The sequence below is a fragment of the Chlamydotis macqueenii genome, chromosome Z, assembly GCF_036417535.1.
Source record: "Chlamydotis macqueenii isolate bChlMac1 chromosome Z, bChlMac1.mat, whole genome shotgun sequence".
Taxonomy (NCBI): domain Eukaryota; kingdom Metazoa; phylum Chordata; class Aves; order Otidiformes; family Otididae; genus Chlamydotis; species Chlamydotis macqueenii.
Genome location: NC_141593.1, coordinates 82,607,100 through 82,624,712, shown reverse-complemented (window position 1 = coordinate 82,624,712; position 17,613 = coordinate 82,607,100). Strand labels below are relative to the sequence as shown.

The following is a 17,613-nucleotide window of genomic DNA, read 5'->3' as shown; positions in this document are numbered from 1 at the left end:
TGATTGCTGAGTGGGCGGGGCCGCACGCGCGTCGAGTGGGGCCGCTGCGCGATGCCGTAACTTCCGGCCGGCGGCGGTGCCGCCGCAGCGCAGGGCCCGTGGGGGCGGAGCCGCGGGAGCGGGGAGCGGGGCCGCAGGGCCGAGGACGACGGTGACAGCCGCGCGTGGCCTTTCCCGCCGCCCGGCACGCCCCGCCGCGGCCCGTCCCGCCTGGAGAGCAGAGGCAGCGGGGGGCCGGACCGCAGGTGAGCGGGGGCGGTGGCGGGCCTGGCGCCACACAAGGATGGGGGGGGCAGCGGCCGGGAGTGCGCGGGCGCGGCGGCGGGTGACGTGGGCGGAGAGCGCGCCTGCTGCGGGGGGCCGCCCCTTCCCGGCCCCCGCCGGGCCGCCCTCGGCCGCCCCACCGGGCCAGCTGGAAGCCCCACGGGAGGCGGAGGGGGCTGGGGGGGCGGCGGCGAGCTGCAGGCGGGCCGCCTGCGGCCCCGGGGCGTGGGGGAGAGGGCGGCCGCCGCAGCCCTCCCGGCGGAGAGCGCAGGAGGTCGGCACGCCGCTGGCCGTGCTGCGGAGCTGGGCGGGGCGGGGCGTGCGGAGGGCTGCGGGCGGCGGCAGCGGTGGGTGCAGGGCTGCGTGCCGGGGAACGCGGTTCTGCCGTGCTTGAGAAGCACCCGCGGGAGAGGCCTCGCCTGTCCCGAGGGCCCAGCTGTGTCCTCAGGGCACTCGGGATGTCTGTGGGCCTGTTCGGGTCTGTGGACCGGTTCAGGCGCGGGCTTGTGGCAACAGGGTCCCTCTGGCGAGTGCACAGCCTCCGCAGTGCTCAGGCGCTCCTTCTGCCAGGATCCGGTACACCGAAACTGGCGCCTGCCCTCTGCCTCGGGACTTCCCAGGGCGCGTTTGGCGCTGACCTGGTGAAGACAAAGTTGCTTTGCCGAGTTAGAAATGCTGCGTTTGACAAGGAATCTCTGGAGGGTGTTTTCATTGCGTGTGCGTTTGCATAAGATACAGCCACAGTTCTGTGTTTTAAGCTACTGATGATGCAAAGGTGAGATGTATATGCTATTTTGAGTCTTGAGGGAGACACAAAATTTGAATATTCCAGATGATGTTTAAAAAAAAAAAGGGGGGGAAAAAAAAACGTATGACTGACTTGTTCAGGACAGTTCATTCAGGAATGAGCACAGGAACAGCAGCCTTTCTTATCTGTCAGTTAATTAAATGTTCTGGAATTTTCAGCAAAACATATCTTTAGATTATAGTTATAAATGATGTACTTGATGTAATTATTAAGTCATAGCTCATCTTGTGGAGAAGTGTTACGTATACCATTGGTGTACAAAAGTTGTGTGCGCACCAGTTGCTTCTCTGGAACGTATGTGTTATCTCCATTGCAGCGACCTCACTAGCTGCCAGTTTTTCCCGTGGTCGTGCTAACAACGGCAAAGCCTGCCCTGGTCAAGCTGATGACTGTGTTGCACTCTGCAGTAAGCTCACATGTTATAGAGGAAAGGCAGACCTAGGGTGGTGTCCATGTGAAAACGGAGAAGGAATTTACCATCTTTGAACTGACAAAAGCTGCTTAATTTCCTCCTCCTTCAAAAATTACTCAGAAGGATTTTAGTTAATTCAGTATAACACATTCAAGTAATGTAAATTGTTACCCTCTAATGTGACTTTTAAACCGTGATTAAGACAATGTTTTCTTTCTAATTCATGGTTAGTACATGCTGGTATTGGGTTTCGTGGCAAGGTTTTGGTGGCAGGTGGGCAGCAGGGGTGGCTTCTGTGAGAAGACACCAGAAGCTGCCCCTTATGGGATGGAGCCCCTTCCAGCTGGCTCCAGACAGACCAGCCACTGGCCAAAGCCGAGCCCATCAGCAAGGATAGTAGTGCCTCTGTAATAACATATTTAAGAAAGGGTGGGAAACACCATGTAGCAGCAGCTGGAAAGAGGAGCAAGAGTATGGTGAGAGAAACAGCCTTGCAGACACCAAGGTCAGTGAGGAAGGAGGGAGAGGAGGCGCTCCAGGTGCAGGAGCAGAGGTTCCTCTGCAGCCCATGGAAGCCCACGGGGGAGCAGGTGGGTGTGCCCTCAGGGAACCTGCAGCTTGTGCTGGCGCAGGCTCCTAGCAGGAACTTTGGCCCGGTGGAGAGGAGAGCCTACACTGGAGCAAGTTTTCTGGTGGGACCTGTGGCCCTGTGGAGAGGAACCCATGCTGGAGCAGCCTGTTCCTGAAGGACTATGTCCTATGGGAAGGACCCACACTAGAGCAGTTTTTGAAGAACCGCAGCCCATGGGAAGGACTCAAGTTGGAGAGGTTTGTGAAGGAGTGTATCCTGTGGGAGGGACCCCACGCTGGAGCGGGGCAGGAGTGTGAGGAGGAAGGTGTGGCAGAGATGAAGTGTTACGAGCTGACCGCAATCCCCATTGCCTGTCCCTCTGTGCTGCTTGGAGGGAGGAGATAGAAGAGTTGGGAGTCAAGTTGAGCCTGAGAAGAAGGGTGGGAGTGGGTTTAGTTTTGTTTTTCTTTCCTTCTATCCTAAGCTGTTACGTATTGGCAATCAATTAAATTAGTGTTCCCTAAGTCAAATGTTTTGGATGGGAATTGATGAATTAACTCCCTGTCCTTATCTCAACTCACAAGGTTTTCATCTTTCTTTCTCCTCCATCTTACTGAGGAGGGGGAGTGAGAGTGTGGTTGGGTGGATGTCTGATCAACCCACCACAATGCCAAAATAGACAGAGCTGTGTGGTGCATCCATGTAGATTTTTCCCTTCTGAGGGTAAAAATCATAATGTTAAAAGATGAATTTTTGAAATTAGTTTGGGAAGATGAGAAGCAGGTAATTCAGCAGTTCTTATATGAAATACAGTAGTCATCTGTTGCATTAGTTAGATGGATATAGTTATTTGCTTAGGCTGAAGATGTGTGGTATTAATGAATCTGTTGTGGTGGTGGCAAACTAATACTTGTTCCTTCAGTCTAAACCATTTAAAAAGTAGATTTATTCATTATGCAGTTAATTCTAGTTTCACTGGGGTTAAAAGCTCAGGCAAAGGAATCACCAAGGAAAGTGGCTGGATGAGGGTGTTTAAAATTCTCAAATCTCTGGTAAATATTAAAGTTGAAGAGCTAGATTTAGAAATGATTGCCATATTGAGCAAGAGGACATCATGCTGGTGCTGAGCTGTCTGTGGCTGCCCTTTACTTTGCAATTCTTGCCTGCAGACCTTTGGTTCTGTGTCTTATTTGTGGTTTGGTTCAGGAACTGGGAGTGAAGGTAGGCAGGAGAAGCTGGCAACTGAGTTTCCTTTGCAGCGCTGGGTGTTCTTGTGAGAGGACAAGGGCAGTGAAAGACTGCCACAGTACCGTGAACCTCAGGAGAGGTTTTCTGAACTGGTAACGTAAGTGTGAGTTCGGATCTGTTCTCGTTGATGGCAGTTTGTCTCCTCACGCCCTTAAATGGCTGTATTGCCAGTTCTGTATAGCAGCATTCTCTGCTTTTCCCTTTGTAAGTAAATCAGATAGTGGTATTGCCCAAACAGTGTTCTTCAGGTGTTTCAGTGTGCAGTGCCTAAAAACGCATTGTGCTCTTGTGAACAGCCATTTTATCATATCTAGATACACATTTTTAGTTTCATAAGATCAAGAACAGAATCCATGATCTTTTTCTGTTTCTTGTCGATACCTAGAAGACGTTGTGTTTTAAGTTAACCAAAAAAGCATATGTCATTTCTTTTAAGAGAGACTGACGCCTGTGAAAGCTATGGTACTGCCCTTGAAGCCCAAATGATGAAGGGATTAGCCAGGAATTATAAGAAAACAGTGTTTAGTCTGTTCTGAATATAGGGCAGTACAAGTGTATTAAATAGTGGAATTACAACAAAGAAACAAACCCCCTGGTGACAAGCTGAGATGGCACATGTCACGTTTCAACCTCCTCCTGTGTGTCTCCCTCTGAAGTATCACACTGTGTTGCAGGATCTGGAGACTGAGATGCATCGCAGGGCTGGGAGGAGGTGAGCGGAATTGTGAGGAAGCAGGTGGATGGCCATAAATCCTGCTGTCACAGGTGGCGTCTGTTTCTTCAGATGACTAAGAGTGTCTAAGAAAAAATTAGCTTTTTTTTTTTTTTTAGGAAGCTTTTTGTTGCTGCTTTCCAAAATGCTCTTTGCAGCTAGCAAGCTGTGCTGTAACTTTGTTAATGAGTTGGTGTTGCCATAGGTTGGGCGGTCTGTTTGCAGTACCCTTCAGATGATGAGAAAATACTAAGCCGTATGCCAATCTCTTACTCTTGTCTGGAGGGCTGATGCAACCACCAGCAGTTTTTACAGAGCAGTCTGTCTTTTCTGATTCTTGGACAAGTTGTAACTCATTTTCCCTGACAATAGAGAGATGAACTGTGTAAGTTAAACTACATGTAAAACCTAGCTAAGGGTGCACCTTAAATGAGGTGCTATAAGCTCAGCTGTCAGTAATCAAAATCACTAGTTGCAGGTACTTGTCAGACACACAAAAAATGCCTTTCGTGCCTGGCACTCACCCTATTGTAGTGTACCTGAAAGAGATGTAACACTGAAGTCTACTTTAGTTGTATCGGGCAAATGCAGAAATCCTTTTACCTGCTCCTAACTAAAATTTCACCATATGTTCAGTTTGACAACACTCTCAGGGCAGAGAGCACACACCTTCTATGTTTCAAAGGGGTAAAACTGGCTGAAGAGGTCAAAGGAACTGAAGACTTCAATTTCCTCCTGCCTCTACCCTCCCACTGTTCTGCTGGCGTGTTAAAAAACAACGACTGACTGCAGAAAGTGCTTTCTAAAATAACACTTGCATCACTCCTATCTAGATTTGTGTTTGTATTTCAGGCCTCAGGGGAGCTTTTTATGAGATACATTATTTCGAGCACAATGGTTAAGCACAGTACAAGTGTATTGTAATGTTTTGTAAGGTGTGATTTAAGCTAAGAGGCAAACCATTATTGATATTATATTGGCACATTCTCTAGTTTTGGCTGTATGCCAGGGATTCCTGCAGGCTTGGCACCTACAGTATCAACTGCATTTAAATACAGATTGCTGGTACCGGGGTTTGAAGTGCAAGTAATAAGTTGTTCTTTGTTTATCTGCTAACAAAAAACAAGTACTTAATCCAAAGTTTTCAGTAGTATTTGTATGTGAGACTTCTTCTGATATTGTTCTACTGACTAGTGTAGTTGAGGTAGGTTTTGTTGTTGGTTTTAGTAACATTAAATCAATTATTCTGCAACCTTTTTAGAAGTTTCTTTAGGGGGAACTTGATGTTGCATTTGATGTTTGTTTGTTTGTTTATTTCACTATGTATGTTTGCCTTCTTGACAGTGGCTCAGGATTGCAGTGTAATCTAAACTATGTCCTTTATTGTTGGACACAGTAAGAAAATTTTCAATAGATGAATGTTTGGAATTATTGCCAAGCTGCTGGCCGTTGTATTTGAGAAGTCATGGCAGTCTGGTGAGGTCCCCAATGACTGGAAAAAGGGGAACATAACCCCCATTTTTAAAAAGGAAAACAAGGAAGACCCGGGGAACTAAAGGTTGGTCAGCCTCACCTCTGTGCCTGGTAAGGTCATGGAGCAGATTCTCCTGGAAACCATGCTAAGGCACATGGAGAGCAAGGAGGTGGTTGGTGACAGCCAACATGGCTTCACCAAGGGCAGATCGTGCCTGACCAATTTGGTGGCCTTCTATGACGGGGTGGCGGCATCGGTGGACAAGGGATGGGCAACGGATATCATCTACCTGGACTTGTGCAAAGCTTTTGACACTGTCCCGCACGACATCCTTCTCTCTAAACTGGAGAGGCATGGGTTTGATGGATGGACCACTCAGTGGATAAGGAGTTGGCTGGATGGCCGCACTCAGAGAGTGGTGGTCAATGGCTCGATGTCCAAGTGGAGACCGGTCACGAGTGGCATCCCTCAGGGGTCCGTGCTGGGGCCGGCCCTGTTCAACATCTTTGTGGACAACATGGACAGTGGGATAGAGTGCACCCTCAGCAAGTTCACCGATGACACCAAGCTATGTGGTGCCGTCGACACGCTGGAAGGGAGGGATGCCATCCAGAGGGACCTGGACAGGCTGGAGAGGTGGGCCCGTGCCAACCTCATGAAGTTCAACCGGGCCAAGGGCAAGGTCCTGCACGTGGGTCGTGGCAATCCCAGGCACAAATCCAGGCTGGGCGGGGAATGGATTGAGACCAGCCCTGAGGAGAAGGACTTGGGAGTGCTGGTGGACGAGAAGCTCAACGTGAGCCGGCAATGCGCCCTTGCAGCGCAGAAAGCCAATGGCACCCTGGGCTGCATCCCCAGCAGCGTGGGCAGCAGGGCAAGGGAGGGGATTCTGCCCCTCTGCTCCGCTCTGGTGAGACCCCCCTGCAGCGCTGCATCCAGCTCTGGAGCCCCCAACATCAGAAGGGCGTGGAGCTGTTGGAGAGGGTCCAGAGGAGGCCATGCAGATGCTGAGAGGGCTGGAGCACCTCTGCTGTGAGGCCAGGCTGGGAGAGCTGGGGCTATTCAGCCTGGAGAAGAGGAGGCTCCGGGGAGACCTGAGAGCGGCTCCCAGTGCCCAAAGGGGGCTGGTGGGAAGGGTGGGGAGAGACTCTTCAGCAGGGCCTATTGTTACAGAACTGGGGGTAATGGTTTCAAAATAGAGGGAGGTAGATTCAGATCAGATAACCCCCAGGTTGGCCGGGGCTCTGAGCAACCTGACCTGCTTGGAGATGTCCCTTCTCCTGGCAAGGGGGTCGACTGGATGGGCTTTAAAGGTCGCTTCCAACCCTAACCATTCTATGATTATTTTTCACACTATTTTATAGTGAGTTAACTTCAGGGCTTTTTTTAAGAAGTGAGAGAAGTTTTTGATTCTGCAGTAGTTTCAGTGCAAGTGTTCCCTTTCTCTCCAAAAGCCGCTGGACTCGGTGTCCACTGTTTATACCACTGATGCCTCCCCTCAGTTGCACTGACTGGATCTGATTCAGTGGAAGACTTCATCTAACATTTTGTGGGTGCCTAGGATGTGAACTGGAGCTTGCTGTGAGCCTCATGAAGGCTTGCAGAGACGGGCTGCTGAAGCCACCCCCTGCTCATCTGGGAGTATCTCTGTCCTTCATCCGAATAGGCATTCGTACAGCACGTGATGAGATGCCATCTGTCAGATGCTGGAGATGTTGGATCATTGTATAGGGGAGTGGTGGGGATGCGCAGCACACGCCTGGTTCAGGGGAGTCTTGATGGACAGCTGTTGCTGAAAGACAAGGTATCACTCCAGTTGGAGGGAGAGACGCTGAATGTGTGTATCCAGAAATTCTCTCTCTATAAATGTACACACCTCCGATATTAACTTAGATGCATTGCTTGTATTTAGTAACCTGAAGTAGCTGATACCTCACTGGATGTGGTATGTGGATAGCATGCCATATATATTACTTGAATCTAGTTTTATAATTTTCTGTTGATCTTGCACAAGATCGCAGCTTCACTGTGGGATCTGTGTTTGTTCATTCTGTTTTGAGGACTTCAGTCTTTATGGTGCAGTAAAAGTTAAATACTAGGTAATGTTACTTGAAGAAAAACTGGGGTTTGTCTTGTTTCACGTGCACAAAGGATGCGATCCCTTTTGGTGACTGTAAGCAAAGGCTCTCTCTTAATTCTGAAATTCCAAATCGTTGGTCAAAATGATGGCTCTTGCCTGTTTTCTCCGGTTCAAATAGATTTTGCTGCCTGCGCAGAAGTACCTTGGACCATCCCTGTAATCCTTCCATCTTCGTTTTCGGAGTCCAGCTCAGTCTTTTTCTGATGTGAAATCCTGTCCTGATGTTTGGCATTTTCCACCTCCAGTCTTGTCGGGACATTGGTTTGAATGTGTGACTACATAATCTTCTGAAGCACACTACCTGCTGGGATTGGCTGGATAAGGGCAATGCATGAGCTCTCAGGTATTTCGTATCTTCTACAGTGCATTTCCTAAAATGACCTAAAGCAATGCACAGACTGGGAACTGCTTAGGTGCTTCTGAGCAGCTTGCTTCTGACAACCCATGAAGCTGGAGCAGTCTCTGGGCCCTGTGCTTTCTGCAGCAAAGGTAAAAGTGGAATGCTTTCGTTCTTGATTGCAGATGGGGCACAGCAAAGCACTCCCACGTTAGCTGCCTTTGTAGGTGTTGGCAGCTATGGTTCAGCATTGCTGCATTTTGGGAAGTCACTGCAGTTAGTACTACGGTGTCCTGCAGCTCTGGTCCTTAGGGAAAGGAGATCCCTTGCCTCTTCTGGTGTGGTGGGTGCCTGTTTTTTTCAGGGTGTCTGCTGGTGGGCTGTAGCACTGTACGCTGTGTGAATCAGCCCTGCCTGTAGCTGTACAGCTGTGACATTGTTCCTTGGAGCTGTCACTCTTGACTGAGGAGTAAAGTAAAAAGGTTGGTCAACGTCTAGGCCCCCAGGATAGCATTGATGCTATAGCGATAGTACTCCAAATGGAGCGAGAGAGTTGCTCTGGAAATTGTTGCACGCCTCCATCAATCCTGTATTTTAGTTCCAGGAAGCCAAGGTCAGTGTTATCTCTGGCATGACACCTGGCCCATCTCAGAGGCAAGGAAAAGAAGATAAATGAAGAATTGTTTGGCACTCCCTCTCAACTTTCCAGACACGCCTGTTTGGAGGTTACAGAGGAGGTTGTCACTGCATGGTGCTTTCTGGAAAAAAGAAGGGCATGAGTTTATCTAGGATGTGCTGGAGCAGCAAAGGTAGACAGTGATGTAGCAGCCCTGCTCACAAAGCAGCCCTGGCCTCTGCCACATTCCAGACGCTTCTTTCCATCACTTGTGGCTCTTGTCACAGGCTCCTCATCTTCCTTTTGTCCTGCTGCCCCAGGCCAGTGAGTTTCAGGGTCCGTTCTTTTGTTTTTCCCTCCTCCTACAACCATCAGGAAGCATTTCCTCGCTTTCCCTTGTGTTGTACTTCTCTCAGAGAAAATGTGTAGAAATAAAAACTATGTAGTTCCAAAACTTGTCTTGTTTTTTGTTTGAAAATGTCATCTTATTTTTAGTGTCAAACATCCATTGGTAGTGAAAGATAAATATAATCACCTATTATCTGTATTCCTATTTCTTATTAAAAATGGCACACTAAAATTCTTCTGTTTTATTATGTAACTTCATTTCTAGAGATAAGGGAGATTGTGACACAGTACTTAATTAAATCTCATTACGGTGCTTATTTCAGGCATTCAGGCATCAAAGCCTTAGTGATGCCAAATTAGGGGATTTTTGATGCTGTGGTAAGCGTGGACCCTCACCATTGCTGGAAGGCATAAAGTGTAATTTTTTTTCCTTTCTTCTTTTTAAAATACATAGGAACCAATTACAGTTGGAGGCAACTGATTTTTGCCAGTACGAGTTTCGACTTTTCAGTGTTTACGTAAAACTGGTTCTTTTTGAGCTTGTATCCTTTAGAGAGGGGCATAGTTCTTTGTCCAGTGGAGTAGGTGGTGAAATTTTTCTCCAGCAAAGACCTGAAAATGCCATCTGTCTTAGAGAAGGAGAAAGTGGGTGAATACCAACTTCTCAGCTGGGGCACAGCAGCTGCTCTTACGTTACTTCCAGCCTGGCAGCTGAGGCAGGCAGGGGCTGTTCCGTGAGACTTTCTGTGGCCTAGTGGTTTTTAGTCTTTGTGCTTTTATGTTAGTTTGGCACCTCTTTTGGCATGAATTCACATCTCTTCACCTACTGTACTACCTTTTCACTTAATTTTATGTAGCCTGATGTTACTCCTGGTGCAGCAGAAGGTGCAAACTTGAGCAGGTCTCTTTGTTTCTTCAGGTTGCCCCTAAGGGATTTTGTAAGCCTGGGAATCAGAAGATGGTAGCTGTTCATCACACAGTAGTGTCCATATTGGCCTCAAGACAGGCTGATAACAGAGAGTATCTGCATCTAGTGCCTTCCTGCAACATAAACCTTTTATCGTTTAATGACAAGAAGTGTTACAGAACACAATTGCTCTGCCCATCCTTTCTGCAGTATTGGAAACACTGGCAAGTTTTGACTGAGGAGGTTAAGGTTTATAAGCTGTGAGCCTAAGGGAATAGGGAAGCCTAGCTTTGTACCCTCACTGGATGGAGAATTTGGCATGTGTTCAGCTCGTGCTTGTTCCGCTTTGCCAGCAGATGGTGTGACTAGTTGCTCAGCCTGAGCTTCCTCGGGGGTCTGGGAGGATTTGGTCAGACAGAGTGCAAGCAAGCGGGGTTATTGAGCAGGGAGCAAGGGCACACAGACCATGAGTTAACTTCATTTCCTAATGAGAAACGTAACCTCATGCTGCTTGCAGAATAACTCCTGAACTAGTTGAAAAGATATGTATCCTTTATAAAAGAGGATCAAGAACCCTTCCTCTTTGCCTTGACATGTTAATGGTGATAATCCACGGCTGGGGAACATTGGAGGTATACTTTCCTAGTTTAAGCGGAGTTGCTGCCAGAAGCCCACAGATCTTTCTAATTCTGCAGCTGCCTGTAAGAGTGTAAATCCATCAGTGACCTTCTGTGTATTGTTTGGCTTTTTGATCTTTACCAGCATGGTCTTACAGCAGTATGTGTCTCAAAGGTGGTAGTCCCCAGTCTCCCCTGCCTCCATTACTGCCTTTTGCCTTGCAGCAGAGGAGGGCACAGAGCTCCCCGCTGCTGCGGGCTGAGGAAATTAATCTATGTCTATCCGGGTGAGCAAAATTGCAAAGTAGTTAACAGTGTACATCAACAGCTGAATGAATATGTGTACTTGGCAGCCACTGTCTCCGACGTGAGCATACCTTCTGAGCAAAGCTGTTGCATGACGTGACCTGCGGAGAGTTTGAAATACAAATGTTACTTCTGAGCAAACTTTACTGGTCAAATGTGACTATGGGAATCTTTGTATGCAGTTTACTCGTATAGCTTGTGTCCATGGACGTATGCAGGTGCAGCATATGGCTTATTCACAACATGCGTGCATTTGAGGACAGAATTTCAGAACTGGCAGACTCACATTTGATTCTTCTTCAAAAGTATAATTATTTCTGACCTTTTATTTTATCTGCTTTACAGTCCTCTTGTCACATGATGTGTGGTACTGCTATTGAAAATAAACATGAACACAAAAATGTGTGTGTGTATGCGTCATACGCACAACCTCTCTGTTCTCCAGATCTTACACTTTGTTGATTTGTCATGAGAAAAATTAGAGATAACATTGAAAGTCACCTATGTAGTCTTAAGGTGAGTCTACTAAGATTTGTCTTATTTTCTGCTAAGGGAAATTTAAGAAAAAACACCCCTGAGTTTGTCTAGTTGTCTTGTTGAGTAGTGCATCGTTTTGTCAAAAGCTTTCCATATCTTCCTGATGGACCAGGAAGGTTCATACAGAATAGCAAATATGTAGACAGCTCTTAATGTTGGCAAACTTTTTTATCTTAGTCTGATTTTATTTATTTTGTGGGAAAAACAGAAGACTTTCAGTGCATCCCAGCTGATAAACTGCAGTGAATAAGAAAACTGCATTGCACTTCTGGTAGCTAAAGGTGGCAGTTTGAGATAACAGCTGACCACTTGTTCCAGTACAGAAGTGTCTCCCTTCTTTTCCATTAACTCTGTTTTTCTGTGTTTCTGTGTGAAAAGCAGATACTTGAATGACAGCTCTGCACAGTAGCCGAGAAACTGCAGAAAGTCATTTGCAGGTGAAGCTGGATTAAATGAGAATCTCATCAATGGTAGACTTTTCAGGAGGAGGTTATCTAATAATGTGAGCAATTTATCAAAGGTTGCAGTAGATTATTCCCTCATAATTTTTTTAAAACCATGATTAAATGTTTTACTAAAGAACGTGTTTTAGTTTGGTCAGGAGGTGAAATGACCTGCGTTACTCAGTTTGCAGCAGAAGCTGCCTGTGACATGTCTGATGCTGGGGTGGCTGTTACCCCAGCAAAGCCTGTGGCAAAGCCTGTATTTTCTTCCTCATTCTCCTCCACAAGATTGCCAGCTTTGATACAGTACCAATGTGGCAGTGGTAATCAGTCATTGTTAGGCTGTCTTTCAGCTTTCATCTTTCATTTCTAAACCTGTTTTTGCCGTGATCTAAATAGGGCTTCTGCCGTTTTTAATATTATAGTTTCTTTTGTTTTGTTTTATAGGATCATGGATTTTCCAGGACACTTTGAGCAAATCTTTCAGCAGCTCAACTACCAGAGGCTTCATGGCCAGCTTTGCGACTGTGTCATTGTGGTGGGAAACAGGCATTTCAAAGCCCATCGCTCTGTTTTGGCAGCATGTAGCACACATTTCCGAGCTCTATTTACTGTAGCAGAAGGAGATCAGACTATGAATATGATTCAGCTGGACAGCGAAGTGGTGACAGCAGAAGCTTTTGCTGCTCTGATAGACATGATGTATACTTCCACACTAATGCTTGGGGAGAGCAACGTTATGGATGTCTTGCTAGCTGCTTCTCACTTACATTTGAACTCTGTTGTTAAAGCATGCAAACACTACCTTACTACCAGGACGCTGCCGATGTCTCCCCCAAGTGATAGAGTTCAAGAGCAAAATGCGCGCATGCAGAGGTCTTTCATGCTTCAGCAGCTTGGACTGAGCATTGTTAGCTCTGCATTAAATTCCACTCAGAGCACAGAGGAACAACCAAATACTATGAGCTCCTCAATGAGAAGTAACATTGAGCAGCGCACTACTTTTCCTATCCGTCGTCTCCACAAACGTAAACAGTCTTCTGAAGAACGGGCCAGACAGCGCATCAGGCCTGCCATGGATGAGTCTGTTTCTGATGTGGCTGCGGAGAGCGGGCAGTCGGTAGTTCATTCACGGGAAGATTTCTTCTCGCCAGATTCAATGAAGATTGTGGATAACTCTAAGGCTGATGCTGTTGCTGATAACCAGGAGGATAATACTATTATGTTTGATCAGTCTTTTGGTGCTCAGGAAGATGCTCAAGTGCCCAGCCAGTCTGACAACAGTGGAGGAAACATTTCACAGATGTCTATGGCATCCCAGGCAACGCAGGTAGAAACCAGCTTTGACCAGGAGGCTGCTTCCGAGAAGAACAGCTTCCCATGTGAGAATCCAGAGGTCAGTCTGAACGAAAAAGAGCACATGAGGGTGGTGGTGAAGTCTGAGCCCTTGAGTTCCCCAGAGCCTCAAGATGAAGTGAGTGATGTCACTTCCCAAGCAGAGGGCAGTGAATCTGTTGAAGTGGAAGGAGGAGTAGCGAGCGCAGAGAAGATAGAACTGAGTCCTGAGAGCAGTGATCGTAGCTTTTCTGACCCACAGTCCAGTACTGATAGGGTGGGAGACATCCACATTATGGAGGTGTCAAATAACCTGGAACACAAGTCTACTTTCAGTATCTCAAATTTTCTGAATAAAAGCAGAGGTGGTGGCTTTGGTGCTAGTCAAAACAGCGATGACAACATTCCAAATACCACCAGTGACTGCAGAATGGACAGTGATGCCTCTTATCTGATGAGTCCAGAGTCAGGGCCTGCTGGTGGCCATTCAGCTGCCACTGTCTCTCATGTCGAGAATCCATTTAGTGAGCCTGCAGACTCTCATTTTGTTAGACCAATGCAGGATGTGATGGGTCTCCCCTGTGTACAGACTTCTGGGTATCGGACGGCAGAACAGTTTGGCATGGATTTTCCACGGTCGGGCTTGGGCTTGCACTCCCTGTCACGGGCAATGATGGGCTCAGTAAGAGGTGGAGCTAGCAGCTTTCCTGGCTACCGCCGCATAGCCCCCAAAATGCCTGTGGTGACCTCTGTCAGGAGCTCGCAGCTGCAAGATAACTCATCCAGTTCACAGCTGATCATGAATGGGACCACTTCTTTTGAAAACGGGCATCCATCGCAACCTGGTCCGCCACAGCTGACAAGGGCATCTGCAGATGTCCTTTCAAAATGCAAGAAGGCCTTATCTGAGCACAACGTCTTGGTGGTAGAAGGTGCACGCAAGTACGCATGCAAGATCTGCTGCAAGACATTTTTGACCTTGACAGACTGCAAGAAACACATCCGAGTGCACACAGGGGAAAAGCCTTATGCCTGCTTGAAGTGTGGCAAGCGGTTCAGCCAGTCCAGCCACCTGTATAAACACTCCAAGACAACCTGCCTGAGGTGGCAGAGCAGCAATCTGCCTAGCACTTTGCTTTAACCTCCTCCACCCTGGGCCTGAAGGATGTCCATGCACGTCTAGACACCTAGCCCCCTGAAACATCACGGGAATATGAACACTATTTTCTTCAAGGCTGCAGGCTCAGAGGCTGCTCCTTTGGTCAGTGAACAGTTAAGTGTGTGCCACACACAGAAGTCTTGGTTCTGTCAGTTGGGGATATTACTGTACCTACCTCACAGGGGTGTTGTGAGGCTTAAACAGCTGTAGGCAAAGAACTTGGAGATCCTGAGAAGTCGCACTGTAGAATTGTGAAGCGTTACCATGATGTGTGTTCAGGCCTTGGGCTGATGGGGATACAATCCCTAAAGCTAAGCATTTCCTTTGCAGGGCAGAGGGGTGAGAGCACAGTTATCTCATGAAATAGCACGTTTCAAGAATGAGAAACTGAAGTGCAAATTTCCTCTTTTTTTTAAAGTATTTTGTAGAAGTGAAAGCATTTAAATAAATGACCTGTAAACCAAGTTGCTGCATTATGTATGGACAGTAATGCAAGAACTGTTATCTGTAACTAATGCAGACTGCATATCTTTAAAAGAGAAAAACAACTTTGGATGCACCTGTCTGACATAATGCTTTAAAATATTCTAATTATGAAAATAGTTGTAGGGTTATGAATGTATGTTTGGCTGTTTTGTAGTAAAGGACACTGTGTAATGAAGGTGCTTAAATTAAATCCAAGACAAGTAACTTTTGGATTGCCAGATGTATATATACTTTGAATACAGCAAGATCTGGATGTTTGACGGTTTTTTTTTTTCTGTAGAAACTTGTATTAAGTGATAAGTGAAGTACTGTTTCTTGTTTGTGCTATTCTTAGCAGTATTTTAACCGATTTGTATCTTATGTTAAAATTCTATATACACAGAAGACTGAAAAGAGCTTGTCTTTGTCTACTTTGTTATTTCGAAGGAGAGAGATTATTTGTGATAGCTTTTTTTACTGTGTAAGGTAGCCTCTTGCTGTTTCCTGATGCTGATAGTCAATCTGATCTCCATTATTGCGTAAGCATATTGTCCTTTTCTGACACTCTTATCGTCAGGCTTTAATTTCCTCCTCCGTACACTTATTACTTTCCTTCACAATCATGGGTTATTCCTCAGATCAAACCAGCCAAGAATGGTCCTCATTTGCCATGATTATTTATGTCTCTCTATAAAATGTAGTTGTCAAATCCAGTCCTTCCAATTAAAGTAGTATCATAAATGTCCTTTTCCACAAAAATTTAAAAAATCTAGCATAAATTTAATTTTTTTAAAAATAGCACTGTACACTTGGTATAGCAGAAATACAGTGATCATTAATGTTCAAGTGGATCGTGTAAATCTGGTTTTAATTTCCTCTTCTTTGATACCGTTGTAACCAATACTGTCTGCAGTCTCTTTTTTCCTGTTAACGATGCACATGAACTAACTACTGGCATTGAGCATATTAGGTTTCTAAATAAAATTTGGGAATACTTCTACTGATAAATGTTACTCAGCTGTATAGGAGCTGGGTCAGGGCTACAGCATGTTCATTCTCCTCAGGAGAGACAGAGGATTTGCATGTCCTGATATCAAAATCACAGAGCAACAGCTTTCTCTTAATACAAAAGTGTGCAATCCTTCCCCTCTTTATTTTATCCTATATAGCAAATACATTCTCTGTGATGATATGCAGCAGTTTTATGGAGTTTGTGCTACCTAATAGTTAGTCGTCTTAAATATCTTTGGCTTATATTTGGATAAACTGAAAGTAAAATCCTAATCCACAGTCCTGTAGGTCATTTAACAGAATGAACTATCAAAACTGTTGAAGCACGGAAATGAAAGAGTCATTGTCAGACCAGAGGAAACGTGGAAATCTTTCTGTATGTGGCTTTATGTGAAACAGTAGTCCAGTAATGAATACATGTTTCTTTATCTCTAATTACGCCACGCTACATTCGAAAAAAAAATGCCAAATGTCTGTCAATTTGTCTCTTGAGCATCAAGGTAAACAGGAACATGGAATCATAGTGAATGATTGGATTAATTCCTTTAAAATATTAAGATTTTGTTACAGGATTTATTTAATGGTCTTATTTCTGGCTCTTGATTTTATAAGCATTAAGGAAATAGGCTGCATTTTTTAAAGCATTAAGATATGCCACATTTTGTTTGATAATGATTTTGATATCGGGGGACTACCAGCATTGAGCGATACTAAATAATCACTGAAACATCAATAAATGCAGTATTTTGTACTTCAAGATTTTCTTGTGTAGCCTTATTAGTAACCTGATTGTTTCATCTTTGTGGCATTTCTAGGTTGTTTTTTTTTTTTTAAGTAGGAAGTTTTTACATTTTCTGTTTCCTATAGCACACCTGAATTCCTTGAATTCTTGTGACGAATAGGAATAAAGCATCTATGTGAGTAAGGAGATTAGGGTAATTAAGAACTAATATGAGCAGATAAACATATTTAACTGTACTTCTGAGTTTCTGTAAAAAATTTAATGTCATTGTGAAATATCAGACCTTGTGTAGGAGGACTTCTGTTGTCTTTCTTTAAGAAAAAAATTCAACTTGGAGCATTTTTGGAAGTAGCAACTTTAGGTTTCTTGGTTCATTGACCTCTAGTGCATCTGGAGGAGCACACTGCAAACACAGTAGCCTGTGGCCAGCTTATTGCTTTCCTAGTCTTCCAGTATGAAGCAATACCTCAGAACGGTATCTCCGCTTAGCTATGCCATCCTGTAAAATGAGACTATCTATCTTCTCTTGCGCCCGGTAACATTGTCAAAGAGCTTATCACCCTGACTTTTTTCCAAAATTTAACTTTACAAATGCTAGTGTGAGATCTCTTGTGAAGATGTCAGTATGTTAGAACTATGAAACATCTGAAAATAAACCCTACATTTTTGTGGTGCTGTGTCTGACTTGATTTACTTGTTTATGTTATCCTGGTGTCTTTGCCAACAGCATATAATGGACTGACTAAACAAATAATGCTTGTGTCTTAGCTGATGGGGCTCTTTGTGTTACTAGATCACTTGGCAGCACAAAGTAATCCTATTGACATCTGGGCACACGCATAGGCATGTTTTTCAAATGAGGCCAAGCATGGTGCTGTTTGTGGACGGCCTTGTGCTTCATGCTGAGGCTTTGCCAATTTTGAGAGGATATGTAATACCTAATCAACAAGAAGTGGGTCTGTATTTGAGCCAGCATGAAGTCCTGAAGGACTGCATTGTCCCATCAACGCTTTGTGAGCTAGCTTGAACCAGCAGAGTGTGGCTGCACTTCGCCATAGTGGCTTTGAACAGGCTCAGGGTGATGTAGTGTCTCATGGAGCCACAGCCTCAGTGTGGTGGGCTGTCTTCTGGCTAGCTCTCTGCTCTGGAGATGACATCAAA

At 45.6% G+C, this 17,613-nt stretch overlaps 1 protein-coding gene across 3 annotated transcripts; it reads left to right on the top strand.

Annotated features, from left to right (window-relative positions):
* Positions 1-105: 105 nt before the first annotated feature.
* Positions 106-17,123, top strand: ZBTB5 (zinc finger and BTB domain containing 5). Of its 3 annotated transcripts, XM_086770439.1 has the most exons (3): positions 129-245; positions 7,748-11,276; positions 12,188-17,123. In XM_086770439.1, the coding sequence occupies exon 3, from the start codon at positions 12,192-12,194 to the stop codon at positions 14,214-14,216; it is 2,025 nt and encodes a 674-aa protein (XP_086626565.1). In that variant the 5' UTR covers positions 129-245; positions 7,748-11,276; positions 12,188-12,191; the 3' UTR covers positions 14,217-17,123. The 3 variants fall into 3 exon arrangements, with proteins under 3 accessions (XP_086626566.1, XP_086626565.1, XP_086626564.1); XM_086770440.1 differs by lacking the exon at positions 7,748-11,276 and having other exon boundaries at positions 106-245; XM_086770438.1 differs by lacking the exons at positions 129-245; positions 7,748-11,276 and adding an exon at positions 11,283-11,799.
* Positions 17,124-17,613: the final 490 nt, after the last annotated feature.

Bases quoted from the DNA above. Each gene is read 5' to 3' on its own strand.
- ZBTB5 (XM_086770438.1), top strand. From the start codon at position 11,750: ATGAGAATCTCATCAATGGTAGACTTTTCAGGAGGAGGTTATCTAATA. The intron at 11,800-12,187 runs GTGAGCAATTTA...TTTGTTTTATAG, and splicing joins GGAGGAGGTTATCTAATAAT to GATCATGGATTTTCCAGGAC.